Source organism: Falco punctatus (assembly GCF_963210335.1).
Source record: "Falco punctatus genome assembly, chromosome: 9".
NCBI classification, from domain to species: Eukaryota; Metazoa; Chordata; class Aves; order Falconiformes; family Falconidae; genus Falco; species Falco punctatus.
In genome coordinates, this window is record NC_137589.1 from 14,984,297 (window position 1) to 15,010,638 (window position 26,342).

The 26,342-nt window shown below is 34.8% G+C and overlaps 1 protein-coding gene across 6 annotated transcripts in view; it reads right to left on the reverse strand.

The window, feature by feature from the left end:
- Window positions 1–26,342, reverse strand: part of CCSER2 (coiled-coil serine rich protein 2) — a 115,563-nt gene that overhangs the window by 21,606 nt on the left and 67,615 nt on the right. For all 6 annotated transcript variants that reach the window (XM_080402697.1, XM_080402699.1, XM_080402698.1 and 3 more), the window contains exons 4-9: window positions 17,662–17,752; window positions 14,339–14,501; window positions 13,493–13,688; window positions 4,226–4,306; window positions 2,311–2,397; window positions 608–706 (exon numbers count right to left, since the gene is read on the reverse strand). In XM_080402697.1, the coding sequence (XP_080258823.1) occupies window positions 608–706; window positions 2,311–2,397; window positions 4,226–4,306; window positions 13,493–13,688; window positions 14,339–14,501; window positions 17,662–17,752 (717 nt within the window). The remainder of the gene's footprint in view (window positions 1–607; window positions 707–2,310; window positions 2,398–4,225; window positions 4,307–13,492; window positions 13,689–14,338; window positions 14,502–17,661; window positions 17,753–26,342) is intronic.

A 26,342-nucleotide genomic window follows, 5' to 3' on the forward strand; every position in this document is an offset into this window, starting at 1 on the left:
AAGAACGTACGTTTTATATAATGGAAGCGAATGTGATCCATGCAACAACATATGGGAATGAAGATGTCTTTTGTCAAAGTGATTTTCACCCACTAATTTTTTGAATGAGTCAAATTATTTAAATAAATGATAAAAATAAAAAATAAATTATAATTATAAAAATATTAACTTTTTTTTTTATTCTTAGGGACTGAAACTGGCAACACATTGCTTTTCATCAACAAATGTGGGAACATCAACAATGAAACTTTAACCAGGAAAAAAGCCCAAAACCAAATACAGTTACCTATGTCTTAAAAGTCATGATACAGGAAAATATATAGGATTAGATATACACCTTGTTCCGACTGTAATTTTAACAGTGTAAAGGATGATTATTTCAAGAGAAGACTTCTAAAGTTTAATTACTTATTGTAAAATAAATGTTTGTAATAAAAGTTTAAATAAAAAGGTGGCGAAAGAATGCAAGGGATGCACAGCAGGAAGGATACCACTCTCACATACAGCACAATCTCTTAAATACGGCCAACTTGTGTGACAGCAGAAGTAATAGAACTGGGGAATCAAACACAAAGTGATAACAGAATGAATGGCACATATTACTCACAGAACTTCGCCTCCAGGAGGTTTGTGTAAATTTATCAGCATACATGCATGGTGCCCCTGCAGGTTTTTGACTGTCTTTCTGGCAGTTACACCTAGTGGCCTTAATCACCCCCAAAAAGAGAAAAAAGAACAAACTTGTAAGAAAACAACTAACCAAGGCTCTTGAAAAACACAGTCAAGGCCCAGTGTTCAAATACCATGCATTACTTGACAGTACAGCACAATACAATTAAACTGTAGAAACTAGTATTTACAGTACTGCACAACAGCTTCTTTTCCCAAAGTATATTCAGAAATAATCTAGAATAAAACGTGACTTTTGGAAAGTGTTTTTGATTCACTCGAATTTCTGAAACACTACACTCTCTAAAAAGTCACCTTTTAATAATGACAAATAAGTTTTACCCATCTTCACGGTGGAGTTCCTTAGCTGCAGAAAGGTTTTCAGTTACTACAGTTATTAGGTATATGACCTAGCAGGAAAGGAGAGATTTCCTTGAAGAAATCTTTAAAGGCTGACAGTAAGAATGAGACTAAGCATACAAAAAAAATAACCTACACTTACTGCAAAATACTAATAGACTTTATTAGACTTTATTAGCGTAGCAGACAATTTCTTTTGGTATGCTGTGATCTGGAATTATGATGTTTAAGCAGCAGAGCAGAAAGCCAAATCTTAACCTTACGTTTTAGAAGGAATGACAGGGACACTATGAAGATCACAGGTGACTTTCAGTGCATGTATGTACAAAAGCACATTACAAACATTTTATTAGAGATTATAGTCACATAAGACTGACTCCAGCTATGATAAATAAATATGGCGTGCACCTTCCGGCATTTCATCTACCCTACCTTTCAGATCTTGCTGTGGCTTGAAAACATGGGGTTATTTTACAAGAATTGTCATAGAGGTGCATTTACCAAAACCAAATGCAGACATACGCATGGCAAAATCCAAAGTTAACTTAGCACAACAGTATAAAGCAGAAAGGCATACGTTACTTTTAGTCGAGGACTTACATGTTTGCCTGAACCTGATATACGATGAAAACGTGCCCATAATTTTTATTTCACCAATTTGATCTTACTATTCAACATACTTTATTTTATTGGGGTTTTTTAGGTTTTGTTTGTTTGTTTTTGAAAGAGAATCAACTTTGAATACTACCTTGCTCAGCTTTAAATTCTATGGTAGAATTCTTTAGTGAACTAATGGACACTCGGGGAAAGGAGGAGAAAATAAAACAACAAACCAAGTAGAATGATAGGCCCTATACTTGTTAATTTTTAAAATACTTTAAGCACAAAGTGCCTTACCTTTGCTCACTGTTATTTCTGAACAGCTTCTAGAAGTTTATGTTCAAAGTGTTTCTTTCAGAAATTAAATACATTTAACAATTGTATAAATGCCCTTGCTTAGTGCCACACATACAAATCATAACTGGCCTACAGAATTAAAGATCCCAGGTGTACAGCTGCAAACGCACTGGAACATGTAAAATAGGTCTGCTAACTGAACCTTCACAGACCCATGAGACAGGTGGGTCTAAACAGAATCCAAACTTACCTTAGTTATAATGAAAGTGTACGAAAAAAAATCAGATGCCTAGCCCTCTTAGAGCTTTCCTAAGAATTACCTATTGAAGTTACGCTCTGCAGTGCACACTTGGGATTTTGTTAAAGATTTAGTAGCATACTTACAAGTTGGTGCTCTAATTGGTTGATTGTTTCGTCCTTTTTCTTCAGTTCATCTTTAAGCTGCCTGATCTCATTCAGCAGATCATCCATCTGCAACAGAAAAATGGGCAATACAAGGTTTTCTATAAAGGACTACACAATCTAAATCAATGCCTATACAGAAAATATCACATGAGATGTTCATGGAGGACTGGCAGTAACATTAGCAGATGTTTTCCTCTTATTCACATGGTGAGATGGGCTGTAGACATACAACTTAAAGAGTGAAGAAACTTGACTAGAAATCTCTTTAAGAGGCCCAGTTGAGCGGACCCACTAAATTTTCAGGCTAAGTCAGTCAGCTGCACTTCTCACGTGGTAGTTCATTTGTCACACAAGCAACTAACGTAATGTAGATGAACATCCCTAGCAATCAAACACTACCCATAATCCTCTTTATCCAACTGCAAAAAATACTGAAGCTTAAAGGTTAAGTGAGCTGCTATTTAGAAATCATTAAACAAGAAACAAATAATTTAGAAATGTAAGCATAAGGACATTTATTGAATGCAAACAGCACAACCAATTCAAATACGTCCTACTGAAGACAAAATTATGCAAAGTTCAGAGACTAAAAAATTGGTAAGTATTCAAGAGTGATTTTTTTAAAAATAATTTCTCATCATAACATATTTTTAATGTATTTCATAACTGTGCCACTATAGCTAGGCCATAAATTAAGGGGCATACTTCCATTTAGTAACATACATCTACTATTTCAGTTTCACTGAAGATGTTACTAATTACTGCTTTGGGACCACACCTGATTGGTTGTGCAATTTTTCAAACCATATGCCATCACCAGTTCAAGAAGTGACAATTCAAAGTGTCAGTTAAACCTAGCTTTTTTTTGTTGTTGTTTTTTTTGTTAAGAAGATAAAAAGCAATACTTTATCCTCTGGGAATTAAGACTAAGATTTCGAGAGATGTGACTGTAGGAAGACACGCACAACAAATACATCAGACAACAATTAAAGAGAAAAGGCGGCCTAAATGTTAACCACTTAGAAATCAGGGTTGCTAAAGGGTGATGTATATGGATATACAGCTTTGGCAAACCTCTTAAACCTGGAAAACAGGATTTGGACAGACAGCTTCCAAATAGGACTAAGATTGTAAGTGTTCTTCCCTTTTGAGAAGCATTTCCAATTTCATTGTATCTTCAGCAAGTATTGCTCCCCTCCCAGATGTGCAGAACTAGTGATCCTTCCGTACCGATTTTACAGTAACAGCCAAGCAATGCTATAAAACCTTAACGCTGTAGAAAGCACAACATTACAAATCTGTGACCACAGGAGATAATCCTTTTTGGAATACCCATTGTGATTGCTTTTTCCTTCAGTTTATTGTTTTAGAATGGCCATTAATCTTTGATTTTGTGGGGTTCAAATTGTTTTTAAATTATATCTGCAATACCTCCATTATCTCAGGGAAAAATTACTTTAGATGAAAAATATTTTGAACTGAAGTCAACAATAGATGTAATGAAACAGACCAAGTAATTGAATAAGTATGGTATGATTAGACTTCAAAGCAAAAATTGTCTTTTCAAAATCAAACACTTATCAAGCAAGCAGAAAATTTTTGAAAGATGTTACTCTTCAGCTGTTAATTTGCATGACTGCTACAAATACCAAAAGGCAAAATTATTCTACTTAATTAACTGTGCTAGCAAGTACATATTTTAAAAGGTCAAATAAACCCTGCTATTTTAACAAAACTGTGAAGATTAAGTACATAAAAATTTGCTAGGTTTGCATTTAAATATAAGAAAGAAACAAGAAGCACTTTGTAGTGACACAAAAGTTTTTGGTTTGTTGTTGTTAAACACAAACAGGTTTGTGTCTTTTATTCTGTAGAGTAAGTCAGTGTCATTTACCTTAAAAGTTGACTCAGGTTCTTGTGGTTCTGGACTTGGAACTGAGAGTGGGATGTCCTGGAGTGACACATTTTCATCATTCTATCAGGTAACAAAAACAAGAACAAAAGGCTTGAATTACTGGCTGAAACTCCTCCCTTGCAAACCTGCTTTCAAAGATGGAGACACAATCTCTCTGCAGAACCTGTTACGGAGTCTAAACTCTCTCACCATGAATTTTCCTTTCGGTCCCCTAATAGGAAAGCTTCCCTTGCTGCAACATATATGTACAGTGCCCAAATAAGGGCCATCAACAGCCTCCCTCTCCTCACCAAGCTGTAGAAACAGCTGCAGCTATGTCAAGGTGTGTTGATTTTGCACAAAAATCCACTAAAAAACTGGCCATTGTGTTCAAATGTGTTACATCAGGAAAGAATGATGCTATGTGATTTTAAAAGCTTCATTTCCTTTAGCATCCGTTCAAATAATATGTCTAAACAATATCAAAATAAACAGCCAAAACAGTTCAGCTAGGAATTCTTAACTAAAAGCAGCAAAAATTGCTACTGGGCAGACCAACACAACACAAATTCACAGCCACTGGACCTAAACAGCAATTACAAAAACTGGTACCTCAGAAAAGCACCCTTTCCCCCCTCCATGACAGCCGTGAAATTAAGCACAGCAAGTAGAAACAGAAATACCTATCAAGGACGTCAAAATGTGTTTGCCCAGGTACGTCCTGAAGCACTTCCACTCTCAGGACAAAAACATATGCAGCCACTATGTGCAGTCCTCTAAACCTGTGGTGCTCGACCCTGAAACGTTTCAGTTACATTAGAGTCAGGTCAGACTGAACAACTGACAGTGTATTCTCATGGTATGTTCTCAGGTTTGTATCGTGATGTTGTGTCCAATCTTAGTGCAACACAAAACTACAACGTAATTACAGCAGTTATTTTATGGTCATGGAAGACCGTAACCCTTCACTTCCTTGGTGTAAAAAGATTTATTCTCTGCCCTCTGCCCCCTCTCTGTCCATCTCCTCCATCTGCTACCTTCTTAAAGATAAAATAAATAAATTCTCTACCTTACAGTATTCTCCTTTATTTTTAGGGTTCTTAGAGGGGAGTTTCTTTACCCAATGACTCCACTGCCTAGGATTGCATTTGTAGAACACAAGGGCAGCATGTCTCATAACCTGTCTAAAACCAGTCTGAAGCCAAATCAGCAACTCCCCAAAACCAGAAGAGTAACACTGCAGCCCAAATGCTAAAGATCAGTTAAGGGAAAAACCCCACAATAGACCTATTCATGTTCACGAGGTATCTTTTTTGATTTTTAATCCATCAGAAATTTTTCTAATACATTTTTAACTAAACTGCAAAAAAACCACAAAACAGTGAGATTGTCCAGATGCAAAAAAAGCACAGATTACGTGATGAACTTTTAATTATTACATTTTTACTCTTTCCTACGGTCAATGCTTACTTGCAAGTATGTACAACCATCATCAAACTTAAAGGAGAAAAACACAAATAACTACCATACAATTTCAAATCACTGTTAACATACTGTAGACAGTTAAATTTAATTTCCATCACTTAGATGTAATTTTATATCTTGCATTTTTTTGGTGTTTTGTTGGTTTGTAGGTTTTTTCAAAACTTGGCTTTTTTTTTTTTTTGAAACCTATTGATTATGAGAGCAGTCAAATTTCAAGGCTGCAAACTCCTTAACATAGCAAATACTTCACCTTACACTGTCCGACACACAGTTTGTTCAATTCACAAATAGCCACTTGCCCCTTCTGGGCAGATCGCCAGCAAGTGACAGGCTGATGAAGCAGCAGTTTACAGTCTGTTATGAACAAATTCTAACAGAGTGTTCTGAAATAGCTTGCACAATAATAGCATGAAGAAAAAACATTATTCAAAAACATTTCTAAAACGCTAGAAGTGAGCAATTAGAATCATAGAAAAATTTACAAATTATATATTTTGTGTGTTTCTTTTATATTCTACAGCTAACAGATTTCCTCAGCATTTATCATTTTAAACAACTAATAAAATACACACACTCAGAAGAGAAGATACATCAGAAAGTGAGTTATAATTGAGAAGGAGTAATCATGGGAACAGAAACACCACAAAACAAGACAAACGATTTGAGACAAAAGTATCTTGCAAGGCTTCTACAAGCTCTATCACTGATACCTATGCTATACTTTTTATTCCCATTAAAATGCATATAAGTGGAGCAATAAAACATTGTACAACAGCAGATTAAGACCTAATTGCGAACGAAGTCAGTATGTCACACATTCTCTGGCGATTTAAATCAACTACTCCAGCCCTATGCTATATCTAGCTAATGCTCATTAGCAAAACAAGAATCGAGTTCATCTGCATCAATTCCCTTACCACCGCCTTTGTCATCTTAATATACATAACGAACACAGGGCAACCGAAAAAAAAATAATAATCAGTTCTAATACTATCACTGGGAATTTAAGCATCCCATTGTGAATATATGCTTGGATGAATCAAACTTTTCTTGTTTTGCTTCTTTCTTGCTCATCATATTGCTAAAATGAGATTGAGGAAAGGGAAACAAACAGAAAAAGGCTACTTATAGACAAAAAAAGATTACAATTAGCAAAACAAATGTAACTGGTTATATGCACGTTATTTTTGGTAGCATAGGAATTATATGCTATGATATCACCAGACTTCAGGAAATTGGGAAGAACATACACTTTTAACCTTTAGGTAAAACTACAACAAACTTTACAAAGGTATCATCGCATTGCAATAAGCAATATAAAAAGCTGCTACCTTTCTGTTTTTACCTAATGTTCTTACAGTAGTAGAATACATTATTCACTACAGTATAACAACATCTTAAAAGCAGTTGTACTAGCCTCATTTGTGCAAACATAAAAGACGCTGGCAAAAATAAGAACTCAGGATAGTTTGTTAGCCATATCAAAACCAAATGCTTATCAAATGCACAGAAAACTAAATTCTACTTATAAACATAGGCAGAAACAATACATTTTAATTGAATTTCCTTAGCAGAAGATTCCTTTTGAAAAAATAGCAGCATAAGAAGGAAAAAAACCAAGTTAATATTTGCAATTACTTTCTAAACTTAAAACACTGCAACAAACAACTCAAACCTCATACATTCTGGCAATCCTGGTACAGTTATTTTTATACATCACTGGCAGATTAGGCAGGAAGATAACTTGCAATATGTAAACTGACAGATGACTAACATTGCAGACATTCACATTTAATTAGGTAGGGACAGTCTTCAGTTATAGATTGATTATTTTAACCCAATGTAAATCCATATATATCTATTTGCATGCAATATTTAAACATGAAAAGCAGTCAGGTAATATGGCAGTGAGCAAGCATTTAACAGTCCTTTTCTTGTTGCTATGAAAATCAGCAACCAATTTGAATTGCTACCCAACTACAGTCATTTTCAACTCAATTACATTTCCTGGAAAGTTTTTGCTGGACTTAAGTCCGCAGCATACACTTTTGGCCAGTCATGGGTGGTGTGGTCCCTATGTAATAAACTGAAGTAATCAATAACTCAAGATAAGTTTTAAAGTGGCTTATAAAATTACAGCAAACCTGGAATCAGAAACCATTACAAAATACCCCAGACAGAAAATCATCCCAAATTCACTATAGGTACATAAAGGGAACAGGTGGTTATGGTCAGGGAAAAAAAAAAAATCCACACGTAAATTCCCCTCAAACATTTTTAGAATACTCAAAGACTAGCAGGTTGCTCTGAAAAAAAACCCCAACTTCACACTTGTCTTCAAAAAGGTAGTGTAAAGAGATGTAATTCACCATCTCTCTAATAATGTGTTTGTATTTATGAGCACAGTGCCTATACAACAAATAGAGAGGAATGTCTCAAGCTTTACAATCATGACTATCAAAGTAGCCCGATTTCAAGCTGAATATTATTTTAGCTTCATATTCCTTTGCAAACAGTATCTGTTGATAAAATTAATACCACCTTAGTTTTCTATAAACCCATCGATTTTATTGTTTCAGGACAAATTCAGTGAGAGTTACAGATACCACTTTTAAGTGTACACGGAGGCAAAATATGTAACAATACTTTCTTCCCCAAGTATAACATTGTCATGCACCTTATTTCTCTGGGTTTTTTCTACATGTCCAATGTTTTTACATGTTTCTTACATGTTACAGTAACTGAAGCATTTTATTATGTTCTCTACTCTGCATCTGTCATTTTTAATCCATCTCAAGATCATGAGCTAAAGTTATGGGAATAATTTCCATCATGGCTGTCACAGGTACATCACAACTCACCCAAATACAAAGAGAGCCACAAACTGAAACCTGTATTTTTGAGTGGCTGTACTTAAATGTTGGCATGAGAGCATGTTAACAAGTGTGAAATCTTAAGCACAAATGACACACAAATCCGTCTGCTTTTTTCACTTTACAAATCCCCAAGAACTGACTTACTGCTTTTGGTAAACAGAATGCCAAACATAAATTTTCATTTAGTCCCAGATTACTAATTATGATCACATACAAGTATTTCGTCAAGAACAGCTTAATAAAAAAAAAAAATCTCACTACCTTTCAAACCTGAATATTAGATAAACTGCTTCTATGTATAGATAGATTGTTGGGTTTTGAGCACTGCAATATTTCTGCTGATAAACAGTTCAGCAACTCAAAAATGCTACATTTGCTTGTATTCTCTCCTATCCTCTCAGCAGTTACGTGTTCTCATTTTACACACCTCTATTTTAAAAAGACAAAAACACAACCAAAAAGAACAGTCAAGCTCCATGACATAATACATCATAATAGTCCCCAGAACATATTTCAGTATTATAAACATGCACCTCCTATACAGCATAGAGACAGCTGTTCTCACTGCCTATGCTTTGCATCTTCCCTTTCCCCCTTGCTTCCTTTGGGTGCTATTACTTGCAGGCTTTAATTAAAAGCACAAGTAAAATAAAGGAAAATTGTAGAACTTCTAGAAGAATAGAAGAAAAGGAGAGATAAAGGGTATTCTCTCTTCAGAAGAAATCTCCCATATTGCCTCAGAGGAAGATACAAAGCTCAAAGCTTTAAGATAATTGTTTTCATTATACTAACATAATTTAAATTCTCCTATTACAAAAATCAACCCATTAGAAGCAAATGCATTTTCCACAGCTATCTTGTGGTTCCCAAACAGCATAAGCTGCCTTTTAACACACAGGATTTTAAAAGAATAAACTACTAATAGTATACCAATAATTTAATCTTGAGAATTCTTTCAACATTCCAGCATCTACAGCTCACAAAGTTGAAAAATGCTAAACAACTCTCTCAAGTTCATCAAGGTTTATTAAAGATATATCAAGATCTAGCCTTTGATTCCAAACTCAAAGTTTTTTTGTAAAACTTACTCATTTATTTGAACAGTCTCCTTTGCTAACAGCATTTTTACAAAGATGCAAACAGATGATTCATTAAGCATCCATAAAGTGGATGGTGATACTTACCTGCTGACTACTGGGCATTTTGCACGTAGGTTCATTCAGATATCACTATGCATGAGCATCGTACAGTTTCCATTGGCCACTGTCAACCACTGTTACAGTGATAGTCTGAACAGCTAACCAACTGCTTAAACTTAAAATTTGTCTATTTGCTACTTTTTGTTCATTTCTGTGGTTCTGTTTCTTTCAAGCACAGTTAAGTCACTGAGGTGAACTATTTTGTAGCTAAGAAAAAAATTCACAATTGTAGGTTTATTTTCTACAACTTAATACATGAAAAAAATCTTTCTATTTCATTAAGTAAATATATTTCTTCCTTGTCTGCAGGCTTCTTAAAGGTAAATATCTGTTACAGATCGCACCAGATGTAAAAAGAACACAATAAATACTTGAAAGATATACAAGTGACATACTCATCTAAAGCCTCAGCAGAAACATCGTGCATTTTACAGTTTTGCACTACAGACTTCATTTCTTCATTCATACCTCTTCATACAAACGGGCTAGTCATTTCTAATAAATTCTGTATTTTCAAGCACAAATCTTCATTGTAACTTATTTCCCATTCATGAAAGATAAGTTGAAAAGAAACATTTTTTTATGAAACCTGCCTCCCCAGAAGAAAAGGGCCTCACAAATCTCACAGCTCAGTGAACCCCTTCATGCTTCAGTACTCCTTAGGATATCAGCAAGTGCTTATCTGAGATAAGACACAGCGGTTGGGAATCAATGTGGCCAGTCTTGAGAGAAAGTTACTAGGGAGGATGGTCAATCCTTGCCTAGATCAAAGGCTCCAGGGCATCAGGAAAGAACATTTTGATTTAAGTAAGAATTGTACTAACACATTAGCTCTAGTTACCCTTATCTAGAGCAGCAAGTGTAAGAAGTTAATTGAGGAGGAGAAAGACAGAAGTTTGATCAGAAGAAAACTTACTAACTATTAAGCATGCAAATGAAGTACCTTAGTCAATGTTTAAGAGGTATTAACATTTAGATGTCAATTATTACTAGAGTTACGACTTCCAAAGCATTTTCTTCTTACAATACAAAGTTAGTGCTCCAGTTAAGCATTGAGAACGTTCACCAGTAGTTCAACATCTCCCTGTAAATATTGACAGCTGCATTTAGTGCATGAAGAATGTACTTTTTTTTATTCCATGTAAGCTAGTATAACAGTACTGCAAAATCAGAGAATTTTATACTTAATACAGTAAAAATCTTTAAAAAACCCTGCAGGAGAGACTCCTACTCCTGGTTTCACTGTTTGAAGGTACAGAGAGATGGCAGCATGTGAGGAGTAAACAGGCAGCATGTGTACTGCTGGCATTGTTATCCTGGTCACACGGAGTTCAGAAACTATTTGAGCTAGACTGCTCAAATAACTATTTATTTTTCCAAGAAGAACTGGGAACACAACACCAAAACCATGCTGTTGCAGCCCTATTGCTAGTAATATTCAAGATAATTTATATATGGTTATGTGAGCTACAGTCACAGCAATGAATCCCATATAGCACATGACGTCTCCCTAGGAATCTGTTAGGTATACATTCATTACATGCTATGCTCTACAGTAAGCCACACTACAGTTAATTAGATCCATTTTATACAAGTGAATATAGATATTATATCTTACTATAACTGTTTCTGTGAGACCTCTCGTCCAAGACCTGACTACAGCTCTATCTCTACCTATCCAAATTAAATAATAACACTAAAAGTCATAACTGGATAAGGTAACACCTATACATTTAAGCTTACATTTGCTTCATCTGTATTGTAACAACTTCTGCTTCCTCTACTACAGCTGATGTTTGAAAGGAGCTGACTTAGTATCTCGCTTTTTTTACTTGGTGGGTTTTGGGTTTTTTTAAGCGGATTGAGATCAAGCCCTAGTCCAGTATTCAGACTGCTAAAGTTCATGTCACTGTTTTCAAAACTAGACTTCTGCTCCTCATGGTAAGCAAAAAAAGAATTTCAATATTTTAACTCATTTCTGTTAGTATAAAGCTCGATATTTTCAGTTAAGGCTTAACACTTACAAATAACGAAAAACTATTTCATACAAAATTTACTCATTGTTTAGTAAATAAAGGTAGTAATTGTCTGAAGTCTTCCCCTCTGTAGCAGGTTACTTTACTTTTACATTACTATTCATATGTTTATCCAGCCTTTTAATCAAACAATAAGTCCAGCGACGAGTTTTGGAAGCAGTGAGTCAAAGCAGGGGGGGGCTAGGTCAGAAAATATAGAGAAATATGCTTGACAAAGTTTGAAGGAATGAATAATACTTGTTATTACAAAACTAGCTATTACAGGAAGGGAGGGGGAGAAGATCAAGCTTTTGACAAAAGAAGCAACAGATTTTGAAGAACATATGTATTAGAAGTAACTTTCTCCCATGAATTTAGGTTTTTTAAAAAACTTACACTGAGCTACTTGAGGCAAGGTTTGTGTTCTGTAATTTTTTAGAAAAGTCTGGCTGTTATAAACTAGATCAACATTTAAAATACAGTATTCTGCAGGGCCACACAGTAATTTGGCTATAAAGTGCACACCTTTACAATTACAGTGAATTACACATACACAGATCATCTATCTAATTGTTTAATTGTCCTTGTGTTAAGGGCACTAAAAGCTCCAGATAACAAGTTCCCCGGTATCTGTTTCATGTCCTAATTGCAAGCTTGAGGCTGTTGGGAGGCACAGTTCATGCAGTCCACTATGCAGTTATTTGGACCTAAGAACACACCTTCCATCCTCTCTGACACTACATTATTTTTGTTACAATAGCATTTCTGATTTTGTCAGTGGAAAAACATCTCCAGTCTTCTCAGTTACCACAGGAAGCAAATGCTCACATTTCTAAAAGGCAGGGTCATTCCCTTGAATTAGCCTCAGGGTTTATTTGCTTTTTGTTTTGCTGTGTTTCATTTCAGTGTCTTACTTTTAGGGCACAAACTTATTCCCATTACATTATCCTGTTAGAAAAGAACAGCAGTAAATCTAGTATTAAAGACAACATCACACAGATACTTTTCAGTGCTAATCTGTATATACCACCACAGAAAGTCTCATGGACTTTTTTTTTCCCTAAGGTAACAAAGGAATTTTTGCAGCCAAAACACCATACTTCTGCTGAATCATCCAGCGTTTTACCAAGTCCTGGAATCTGCCAGTTTTTGAGGTGAAATGAAAAAGCTTCTTAAAAGCTTATGACAATTCAGTGATTTTATACACTAGAAAGGTTAAATTTGAGCACTTCCAATCGAGATGACCCAGTAGGATTTGCTAAGATTTTTGTCAAAACACAGAGAAAAGATCAAAAGAACAAAGAAAACAAAACCTTAAGAAAAAGCTGTTAGCATTGACTTGCCAAATGCAAGTTTGATCAGTGGGATCAATTTTTCTTTTCTCTCAGCTTTTTAGGATCTTATTAAATAAAAGCTTGTCTTCAAATGCACTGATTTTTTAAAATTTCTTTAGCGTTATTTCCTCAGAGATGCAGGAAAACATTATTTAGTATTTTTTGCAGACAGTAAAGTGCTGAAAAAGCAGAAGTAGTACTATTTTAAATGGCAATATAAAGCGCACACTTTCTTGGACACATTAATTCAACGCATAAAAGAAATGACAGTAGCTTAATTACGCCAAACAGAACATGAGCCCACCTAAGCTCCCCCTACAATATACTTTACTGCTTTTGTTCCATTTAAACAGCTCACCTGATGCAGTAATCTCTTCAGTTTCAATAACTGAGTTGTTACAGCTGTGCAGTCTTGGACCATGTGCCGAAGGGTCATTTCATCAAGCATCACAGTATTCTCCGGTAAGCCCACCAGCTGTCTAGGAGCCTGGTAAAAATTCGGTGTTCCATAGCTTTCATAGTGACCAACAGGAGATTCTAGGTAGTTTGAGCCCCTAAAAAAAATAATAAAATTAAGACTAAAAAAATCCAAACAGTGATGAAAAAGTAGAGCTAGAGAGCATTTAGTAAAAAGAAAGTGTTATGTAACCTGAGCTATATTCACATACTGTGGCATAGAGCAGAAAATAAATAAATCAGAAAATGTCAATGCTATTTCACTTAAGTGCTGGACTTTACTTCCCACTTGTACAAATATCTTGCAGACCAACAGCTACAGTACCCTAAAACCAGCCTGCCCATCAGGATTTCTTTAAACTCAGTCATGCAAGCTAGCCTATAAGAACTGTAGGATTACTAATTAGTTTTTAAATGAAATATAAGTAAAAACTGTCCAAACATACACAATGCAAGTAATAAGACAGTGTAATGTCTTTCCATACAGTAAACAAACAGGGACACATACAGTAATTTAGTCAAGCATTTATATTATCTTACAAAAACAAGTAATAAATATTTAGATTAAAAAACACGACAGAAACAAAAGTTTTGAAAAGAAATGGTTATAAATCTCAGTGATGCTCCCATGCAATTTATAGATGTATATACAACGCCTTGTACTCAGTACAAGACAGACCCTTTAATGACAAAGATTTCTCATTAGAGTATTTTAATGGCTTGGGAGAAAAAGAGGCAAATCCTTTACCTGTTTAAATCATTTTTACTATGGATATAGTGATCAGTATGGCCAAGGTGATAGTGATCCTGTGTATTCCATCGCTGCTGTGGTGTTCTTTTCCAAAATCCTTCCTGATGTTGTCTAGCATTTCTGTCTTGTCTATCAAAACGGCTCATATTTTCACATTCCTCTACAGAAAGCATAAAAAAAAAAAAATGTTTCTAAGACCTTGTAAACAAAATATTGACTATGTGCTGGTAACTTGTACTGTAAAGTTTTGGGGGTTTAGTTTTTTTAAACTGATCCAAAAAAAAAAAAAAAAAAAAGCATTTTAGAACTGTCAAACAGACTTCTGTAATGGTGTCACATTTTTAACAGCATATAAACTTGTTACAAGATTAATCTGTAGCAGAAACTACAGAATTAAGCCTTAACAGTATTTCCACTTTAAGAAGAAAAATCATTTGAAGAGCTATGGGGAAGAAAAAGTAATCCAAAAGTACCATTTTTTGGTCTGACAGTATCTTCAGATCTTTAAAAGTTCAAACACATCACACAAAGTCGTTTTAGAAAAAGGCCAGTACTTTGTTCCAAAACAGAACAGTTTCAGTACTTAAAATACATATATATATATATCTCCTCCTGTTCAACATGTTTGTTTTTCAACTTGAGACACATTTAATCTTGATTTACCTGGACAACAAGCATGACTTCGAACAAGCAAACAAAATCTTTAAAACACTAAATTTTGCAAAGCATATTCCAAAAACTTCTTAAGAGAACAAAAACTATTTGGCAACAGCTAGTAAACCACTAGAAACAAATCCAAAACAACTGCTATCCGTGCAGTCAGACACTGGAAAAAAAAAAAAAAAAAAAAAAGCAGACTTTCTCCTTCACTTACCCAAGGGGTTTTTCCTCACACTGTCAGTCTTCTGCTAGAAAAGTAACTATACAAGAGCACATTGTTTTATTCGTCTGCCTACTCAGTTGCACATAAGACGCTCATAAACAGGCCTTTCTTCCTGCTTAGTTCCCAGCCTGCGTGTTGTTGGGAAGTGAGCCCAGTTTTACCCTGTGATTTAAAACTGCTATCCTCACTCACTGCATACTTGTTGAGCTAGAACTGTTTCTATAAATAGTGTCCAAGCAGCATCCCAGACTCCAAAGTGAAACAAGGAGAGTTTCTAAGGACCTGGAAAGCCTTAAGAGTCTGACATCACCGAAGTCACACATCATTACAAAAAAAAATGTTGGTAAGAAGTGCTGTTAAATATGATTATAATTAATACTCATATCTACAATTCAGTTTTTATCACCAAGTTCAATAACCAAAAACCAGGTGAGAAAAACTTGTTCATCTAAAGTAACAAAAGGCTTACTTTCCTTTAGAAACATCCTTGTACGGTTCATAACATGGAAATTCAAGTGGGTCTATTCAAAATAAGCCTACAATAAGCTTAAATGACTATATTATGATGATTTTCAGCTTTGGAAAATTAAATTGAGATACCGAGTAAAAACACATTATATTAACAACAAACAAGTTTCACTTTTTCCGGTGGTCACATTCACTTAAGGGGAAACCTGGAGGTGGCTTCTGGATTCTTTTTTTCAGATCTTCTTTGCTAAAAATTCAGAGATTTCAACATAAGAAGTGATTATAGCAGATCCCCAGTTTATGCCACGTTAATTTTGTAAGGAAACTCAACTTCTACAAAATGCCAAAAATAGGAGTAATTAGCTAATCTCAAACAATAAACTTCTCCTGAATCAGCAGCTTACACATAAGATCATCATAATCACAAAACATATTCCAGCTATACAAATATTCTTGATACTTAGCTGTAGAAGTGAGAGTAGGTTTCTGTTTATTATATTGATGCAAATAAGAAAGAAGTGAATTAATGATTGCATTTCATCAATCATGTCTAGATTAAATTAATTTTTTTTATGGTTTTGTGGCAAACATTCACCTTAAAATGCATGTATTAACAGTTTTTTAATTAGTAACTTGAAATTACTGATGCAGATGTAATGCATGTTTTATAAACTAGGAAAATTAAGAGAAATTAATCTACCCTTCAAAATCATTTCTTAGTTTTTCTCAACAGAATTAAAGTTAACCTTATTGAAAGAATATCCCCTAGGCTTGGATTGTTACCCATTCCGGAAAAATTAAAAAGTAAAAAAATAAAAATTTAACACCTATCTGGGCTGTAAAGTTGAATACTAGCATTATTGTCAATAAGCACCTTTCACACAAGTATTTTGTAAAACTTCTTCTAAGACTGAAAATATTAAGTACTGCACTTCATACGCGCACACTCTTAAAACATGATGTGCCATCGTTGTGGTAATGGAAGACTAGGTATTTATTTACTGTTAATTTAGCTTCGAATCTAACATACACACAGGAGTCTTCACCCAAGGAACTCAAAAAGCTACTCAAAAAAACCTGCATTTGCCCAAACTTCAGCAGGCAGCTGAACGGTACACAAAATAATGAAAGCCTTTTTTCTTTCACTGCCTGTTTGTACAGCCTAGGGGACTGCAGTGCTCCGTATTCAATGTTTCTATTCATTTGAAGATACATTAGCCTCCACTGAACTTTAAGAAGAACTAATACCTATAATCACATGACAGTGACAATTCTTACAAGTAGGCCACAAATGACCAAAAGCAAATGCTTCCAACTTTTCCAGGCCAGGATTTGAGGAAGTATGTCAATAATTTGCCTTACCTAGTTCATTCTAGTTTGAATTTGTATTATTTTAGTGGCATGCAGGTGCCAATATCCTTCCTGTGAAAGTTTGCCAGCTTCCTTGCTGATAACAACAGCGCATAGAAGACACCTTGAAAACACACATCCTAAATCTTAAGGTTCCTGTTACCCTGAATTGTATAAAAATATATTAGGAGATACTGTAATTTTGTAGAAAAAAAATAAATAATTATTTCAAAAAGATTACACTGTCATTCACCAAAGCTGAAAAGATGCCGTTCCAACATTTTCAAATATAGCTGAAGCCTAAGACTGAATGATCAACATAAAAGATTGAAATTTATCCTATTAAAATAATTTAAACAGAACAAACAGTGTGCAATAAGGTTGCATTTTTATAAAAGGTAGTACATTTCTAATTTTACAATTATCTAAATGCAAGGATTGTATTTGGGGAAACAAATAACACACTTTCAACATTTCAGATAAGAAAGAGCTGTTACTTAAAGAAAAAACAATTTGAGGAGTGCATTGGCTTATTAAAAGAGATGTCAGAACATAACTCAAAAAACTCTTAAGTCCATAATGCATCTTCGCAATAAGATTGCTTGGCTACTTTACTAACCTTTGTCATGAGGTGGGTCCTCAGGCAGGTCCACATCAAGCATGAGATCATCATCTTCAAGATCACATGAATCAAGATTATTCAAAATATCCTGCAAGTAAGAAAGCGTGAGATATAGCTGCTTTAATGATACTTCATTTACCCTACTATCATAACATTTTTATTTCAAACCTTTGCTACATTTGTATTGTTCACATTCCCAATGTTATCAGCAGCCTACTCCCTTTAGGAGCCAAGATCAATCTTACTTGAGACAGTCTATACAAACAACAATCATAATAACTCTAGTAATAGCATATAATAACAGTCCTAGATGAAATAACTATGGATAAAAACATTTTTCTGCCTGATACCTAAGGAATACTCCAAAGATTTTTCTTCATTAATTCATTAATCCATTAATATACTGCCTCTTCCCCAATCAGAAACATTTTAAAGCTAAATTACTTTGCTCACTTAGAGTTCAAAAACAGCTATATGAAGAGAAGATGTTGAATCACCTTATTTTAGCTCTCATATCATACTATCGTAACCTAATGGAAAGGAAGAGGGGAACCTGTATTATCTTGATTTTTTTAGGCCAACGAAACTTAAAATATGCTGCCGTCACCACTAAACTCTGCTGCTTTTGACTTTAAGTTTATGGTTCATACAAAGCAGTTTCTAAAGGGACTAACAAACTCATGTTGCATAGGTGTACTAGTAGTACAAGAAAAATTCAGTCAAATGTTAGTACTAAATGGAATTATACATATTGTAGATAGCAATGTATGTTAAAGAAAAAGGACCATAATGTCAGCAAATCAAGACAGTGTTAGGAAGACAAAATCCAACCCATCTTCCCTTAAGTTCACAAACATTAGGGAAAACTCCAGAGGTCAAGGCTGCAAAATATTCAAGCTTATTGAGCGGACAGATGCTGCTAGTATCACGCTACTGAGAAGGCACATCAGGCAATGAATTGCAGTACTTCATCAGAAATGCAGACGCTGCTTTACCTCATCATTCAAAGAAAGCTAAACGTATTAATACCAAGTGATTGTAACACAAAGTAGGTCTAAGGAAACTGTTACTAGTTATGCAGTTTTAAGTCTTGAGCTCTGTTTTCCCATACCCCACAGATAAAAGCCATAGCTTTAAGGCCCAAGATCAGACTCTGGCACTTCACATCTGCCTCTTTTCTAAGAGCAGAGATACAGATTTTTCTGTATCTAACAGCCACACCCAAAGATGATTCATGGGACCAATACTGAAAAAAGCTACCAAATCCAAATAAAATAACTGTCTCTATTTCTCACTGGATAATAGTGTTCATTAAATATTTAACTGAATAGTTGCATATAGACTATGCGTGCACTGCAAAACAACATTCACTTGGAAAGCTATCCTTTTGCTGGCTACTGTTTTTTAGGTTTGCTTTGTCAGAGATGTATAGTTGAAAAGGAAGAACATAAACAGGCATTTGTCTAAACTGTTACTCCAACTGTTCTTCAGCGGTCTTCCTATAGTGTTCCCAAAAGACTACTGTATTGTTACAAATGGTGCCAAGAGCTAAGTATATTTTAAGGTGTTTTTGTTTGTTTGTGACACAAAACATTAAAGATTCTACATTTCTGCAAGGGAAGTAATTTATTGGCTTAGGATGAGAGTATGAAATGAAAATAGTTCACATGCACTTTGTAAAACATGAGCAATATAAAGGAAAGATGGAACACTTGAGACAGAACCACCTGTTTTGGTTATATTTCAAAGTCCTACCTGAATTATTTTGTTTACATATTCTAAGTATTTACAGGAAAAAAACAGAAAAAACTACATATCAGGGCACCGTGAATAATAATAATAAAACCAACTATGGAAAACTTCACAGAGAAATGAAAACCATGTAAAGCACATGAGGATTTAACATTTGGGAGAACAAGTTGTCTGTACATTTTTACTACTTCTTGTTTCCACTAATTTACATATTCCTAGGAACTGGAAGACTTTTAATTAACATGCATTTTTAAACATTTTGTAAAATGTAGGTGCATTTGAGAGGCAGCTTTGGTTGGTTAATTGATAAATTGTTTCTATGCCATGCTTTGATCTTCCAAATTAGTATGAACAAGCATTATTTTCTTCTACTGTAGGAACCTTAATGAGCATAACAAATTACAGTGGTCACAAACACGTAAGGAAGTTGAAAATGTTTCCCATTGCTTTGCGAAAGCATTAAAAAAAAGCATGATATAAAAACTAGTATGTCAGAGTGTTAACTATGAACCTAGATAAGCCACTTTAGACTTCTGAAGTTCTGATATGAAGATAGTAATGATGTCAAAGAAGGTGAGCATTTGAGATGCCAAACATACTTTTCTGTCAACACCACATTTCGTTATGCTTCCCTAATTATACATTCCTGCACCACACCGAGGCAACTCTGTGATAGAAAACACAACTGTGAATATGAAGTCTTTGTAATAGCTGAGCCATATGTGAATTCACTTTGAGTACTTCCCAAAGCTATCTACTTGGGAAACTTAATACACAAGTAGATGTCAGCAACGTTGCCTTGAAGTAGCTATAAGATAAAGTTCAGGTTTCATCAAATCATAAATTTGTACATACAAAGCCTGTATTTACAGATTTCCATTGTCCTTCTTACTACTGTATAATGAACTGAACTTAACTACATGGCAGTAACATTGTTAATAACGTGTGCTTAATAGCAATTATCATCGTGAAGTAATGCCGGGCAACAAGCTCAAACAGAACAGGAAATAAATTCTTCAGAAGCGCATCACTCCAACTCCACAGACTATTACGTGTTTCAGCAATTATTAGAAGTTCCAGTAAGAGAAGAATCCTTTTTCATTTGTACAGTTGAAAAGAAGAATGGATATTAAAAGGGGTATGTAACTTCACAAGGCTGACTTAGCACTAGATTTTCAAGACAGTACAACCTGGAAAAAGATTAAAGTTTGGGACTGCAAAATTCCAAGTCAAACTACAATGCTGTCCCCGAGCTCTCCCTCCAGAAAGGTTTTCAACTAAACACAGCAGTAGTGCCTTATTATCTTACTGCAATAGAACTGGAAAAGCATTAGGAAAGAAACTGATGATCTATGACTATTCGTGTAAGAACTGAGTAAATTAACCCCAGCAGCAGGGAATACCCATATTGCCTAAGGAGATGGGAAAAGACTAAATAGAGAGGTACAGGTAAGGCTGGCAAACAATTACACCGCATTCTGCAAGTTTACTTCAGTGTTCTGCAAATTCTTTCTGTAGTGATTGCCCTCATGCGTTATGGCTTACCAAAGGTTAAACAAGCACATACCAACAGCTCACATACAACAGCTTGGGGGTTTTGCCTAATTTTTTGAATGAAAGAGATTCTGAACTCTACTCAAGAGGCATAATAATATTAAATTCTGAAGACTAATGCTTTGAACATTGTGGTACTATAGAGCAGCTACTTTTGCTAAAGCTGAACAAGTTTCAAGTTCAGTATAAACTCATGACCATCATAATGAACTGGGGAAACAAAATAATTTTTTAAAGAGTTGTTTCCAGTAATTCCTCATGCTACACACATCGTAAGTTCTCTGTTTCACTGAACACAGTATTTTTCAGTCCACCAACTTAAGTTCATTTTAGCTTAAGTGTTAGAACTAGGCAAGAGGCCTGATTCTCAGCTTTCCCATTTCTTGAACTAAGTATATAATGCAACTAAAATTAAATTACAACGTGCCAGAATTTGAAGGATAGATGTCTACATTTTCTCCCTATTGAACATGCAAGACGTGGACCAATGAAAGTTTGAAACAATGTATATTACACTGGAATTAAAGAAAAAAAGGAAGAAGTCAGGCACCCAGGTTAGCGCAGAAATACAAAGCAACACCAGATAAGCAACCGTTAAACAAATAATTTCTGAGTGTTTACAGAGCTGAGAGAAGTCTGAGCTCAAAACCCCAGTTCGGTACCCTGCTTTTCCTGTCAATGTATGCTGTCTTGCTGAAAAGCAACTGCATTGGGGTAGTAACGAACTGTTGGTGAATATTAGGAACGGTGTTTCATCTTTTTCCACAATTCAAGATCTCAGACCTCATTCATTTGTTCTCCCTTTATAAAGCAGGCTGTTAAAGGAAAATAAACTTACTATTTTTGTTACTGATTTAGGGAGTTAGGTCTTGCTTTCCATAATAATCATGCACTTCTGAAGTCAGTGAAAAATAGAAGAAAAAGCTCACATAAAATTTAAACGTTCTATAGTGATTAAATTCAATACACAAATTTCTTTAATTTTGCTTGCTCTACATCCTAATTTAAGCCTTTCTGCACATTTTATTTCATTTTTTACTTTTTGTTCAAAAAAGACCATGAGCAATGCATATGGATAATTTAATACAAAAAGATTACAACTCCTTAAAAAACTTCGAACAACAAAAATATTGAAGGATAGGTATCACCACATTGGAAAAAAAAATGAACCTATAGAAAAAGCACGTCTACAAGCTCAAAATTTGGAAGTAAAAGATCACGTATTATTTAGAGCACCAGTATATAAATACCTTTCTGGCATGCCTAGTTTTGATGTTAGTATTCACATATTTTCCCAGATTACTGACATTGCGTTTTTAGAAGCTTTATTTAGTAAAAACTCTACTGTTAAATCTGGTTGGATATTACGAACGGTAAACATGCTGGGCTATTTCCAGTATATGTTTTCACAGTTGTTTACTTAGAGAACACATCAGTAATTACAGGTCACGTTGTTGAATGACAGCACACTAGAGCACATTCCATCTACTTAGGTGTATTTTAATCTCTTTGTAAAAACAAATGATCACTAGGTTAGAATCAGACTTCAGACTTGTACTTAGTTATTCTTACAGTACCATGCTGCATCCCTTTTGATAAAAATGCATTCTAGCAAGTATCAGTAATTTCCATTATGAAATTAAGGTTATTTTATAAATTCCATTAGTTAAAGGTGCATTACTTATTTTGAACGTTGTTACTCTTTACAGTCAATTTTTAGGCTCAGTTTTTCTATATTTACCTCAAGCTGATCTCTGGTTTTCTTGGCTTCATCTTTCAGCAGTTTTTATGTCATTTGCCCACGTAAAACATTTCCTTCTATTTTTATGTTAAAAAGACCTCAGACACATACCGGAAGAAAGCTTGACATTTGAATTTCTGACAGGTTTTTGAGATCTCAGTTTGGGCCAAATTTAAGTACGATTAACAGACTTGGAAGATAATGAATAACTAAAACATATCAGAGCAATTTAAGCAACGGCTTAAAGAATGACATTTAAGTCATCCTAAAAATAACAATAATAAAAAAATAAAATGCCATCTGAGTAGAATTCTATCAGCATCTCCAAAATAACAGCATTACTTTTATAATTCTTTTAGGTAACTAGCATGAAAAAAACATTTTAAAAATACAATTTTACATAAAAAGAACCCCAAGTCTTAGAAAAACTAGCATCTCTGTACTACAACGTACTTCCCTGCAAACTTAGAAAAGCAGTTGTCAAAGTCAAATTATTTAAAGCAGGCATTTCCTTGTGACATTCCATAAAAAAAAAGTTAAAAATCCTGGTCATATGCCATCCTTCATTCTTTTCACACTACTGAAGAGACTATTTAAATAAAACATTTGCTGCCTATGTTCACATAACAATGAAGCCACAATACCGCGTTTAACCTAAGTCTGATACTATGGCAATGAATATATTTTCTCCTAATACTCTAATTACTCTTTTCTCCTGTGTGGTAAATCCTCTGGGGCAGGGGGGGAACAAATTAAATAACCACCAAACAAAAAACCCTCCTGAAACATAAAAGGATGTAGGGGGCCGACACTGGGGTAGAAAGCTCAATTTCTAGTACAATGGTTAAGGATCTAAGACGTATCTGATAGTTTCGAGCCAGTTATGCAGTTGATTCACCCAGCGGCAGGAGTCTTCAAGCTTGCAGCATCAAAAGGACAGAACAGTGCCTGTACATAGGGATGATTCAACACACCCTTCTAATGCACAAGAGCATCCTTTAGGAAAGGACTATGGTAGTGCACTGTATCACTAGTTGTGTTTTTTATTGCAAACTCTGTTTCAGAAATTCCCCATCCTATCACTTAGCAACAAAAAGGCCAAGCTCTTTTTGAGAGCATGTTTTTCATAAAAATGTTGATAAGACTGCTGAACAGACATTGTATCTTTCGTCAAAAATTTCAAGTCCAACAGTCTTAAGAACTAGAGTAAGCAAAGCTTTTTCTGCCTTATGACTTCTGAAATTAAGTAAAACATCACAATACAGCCTTAATACACATCTCAATAGTAAAGTCCTATCACTATACGAAGCAGCCAAGATGGAGCTGAATAGGAGGCCAGGTACAAGATACCTAGCTTCCAGGATTTATTGGGAAAACGTATTAAAGCATGAAGATTACCAAAAGCATCAAGCAGGAATTGATTCATAGGACGCTAGTCCTGGACAACAAAAAACATCACAAGACAACAGACAGCTTTCAGACTAGTTTTGTAAAGGGAAACCTCTGTATGTCTTCTTAGAACATCAAAAAATACCTACTCTCAAATCAAACCTGCCTTATATGGTTTTGTTTTGTTTAAACTGGAGGGTTTAAATGTGATACACCAGAAGGGCAAGCACTCCAAAAATCTAATTGAGAAAGAGAACTAAAGCCTTGGCAACCATTGCTCCACAATTTGAATTCTTGTTGACAAAAAGCATCACTGGAAAACATGAAAAGTTCTCTTTTCCTCATACGTAAAAATATATACTAGACTTCTTTTAGTTATACTACAACATCTTTTCATAGATTACATTTTTCATTACATACCACAGTATCTGAATATTTTTATTTAAAAAATGCACACCATCAATAACCCTGCCAGCATGGTAGAAATACCCACAAAGACATGCTACATAAAAGAACACTACTTTAAACCTTTCTATTAGTTATTCATATTGACTTTCTTTGTATCATCTGCAGCTAACATGAGAGGAGTATTAAGACATCACAGTATCCCAGATGAAACGTACTCCTACTATTTCATTAGTAGTTGTGCCTCTGTAGTTGTTAAGAACTCCCAGCTGGATACTTCTGGTGTGACATTTGAATACTACAATCAACATATAGTTCTCCTTCCAGAACAGAATGCCTTTTACTGTCTACAAGAGTTCATTCACCTGACTGAAAGTAGGGACCATTGCAGCGAGCTGTCATAATTTTGGAAGAACAATAAAAATATATACTTGCCTGTATGACTCTGTAATTTAATATTTGAAAGGAGAACAATTTCAAATTGTACTACTTTGCACCTGAAAGTGATTCATAATGCCTGTAGTGTCAAAGTGTATTACAAGTCTTACGCTATGCTAAAGAGGTTACTGTTATTTCATTCTTTTGCAACTAAAACTTAGATGTGCTTTATGCTCAGAAAAACTAGCAGCTTCAGATGCATGAAATTCTACAGGTATTTTTACACCTGTTTTCTATGCAGTTGCATATGCTGCATCTCTTCTGGCAAGATGCTGAAAATTAAAAAATTTGGATTATCCAGTAAAAAAATATATTGAAGAGGAAAAAAGTCTAAAAAAACACCACAGAAGAAAGTTCAACAAGCATAAGTAAAGGGAGAGAACTACAGAACAATGTGTCCAAAAAACTCAAGGGAAGTGAAGAGTTTGAGAATAGTACAGAAATAACAAAGTATCATTTCAGGTACTTCAAGACTGAAAAAAGGAAGTTGCTTTTAAAACAAACACTAAACACACTGGGTAAATCAGTTATCTGGAGGGCAGTTAAAAGGATAACTGTGAGTCAAATAAGATTCAAGGATGTCAGTAGAGAAGAGGGACACTTCCAGGGTCTTTTCCAATGCTATTGTCAGCTTTTGACAACATCCCAGATAGACAGAGAAGAGATAAATAAAGAAACAGGAATTCCATACAAGTCTCTGAAATAGCAACATCAAGTAAGAACTGAAGAGAACTCTTAAGTGAAGGCAGAAAACTGACAGAAGAAAAAGACACACAAAGGCACATACCCTACTACAGGGCTGAGAAGTAAAACCCACTGAAAATAAAGTCATAAAAAGGATAGAATTCTGCAGGATACCAAAAACAGGATAAAAGGGAGTTATCTTAAATGCTGTACATTGAAAGTCACATTAAAGACAATTAAGCCCAACAGCCGAACAAGTATTTCATCATGCTCTGTAACAGAAGGTTGCCATGACAACAAATGCAACAAGAACTTTGTTCTGAAAATCCAAGACATTCTACGTTTAACTATTAGACATAATGATCTCAAGATTTACTATTCTTGAAAACATTTATGTTCTATGTAGGTTTACAGGAAGTAGACAAGAAATAATTATTAGGTTATTACCTACTGTATCTCAAGAAGTAGCTATGCTTGCTGCTTTTTTTTATTTTATTACAAAATCAGATGTCAGACTTGTGTATGAAATCTGAAGTTCAATAACATCGAGAAAAAGAAGAAAAACAGAAATATTAACTGTTCTGTTGAGACTTCACCAATTCAGAAGCAACAGTACTTTCCAAACATGTAGTGCAAATCCCACAGCCACAAAGAAAATTCCTTGGCTGCCATCTAGCCTCCATTAATGAGCCTACAAAAAAAGCAACTGAACAAG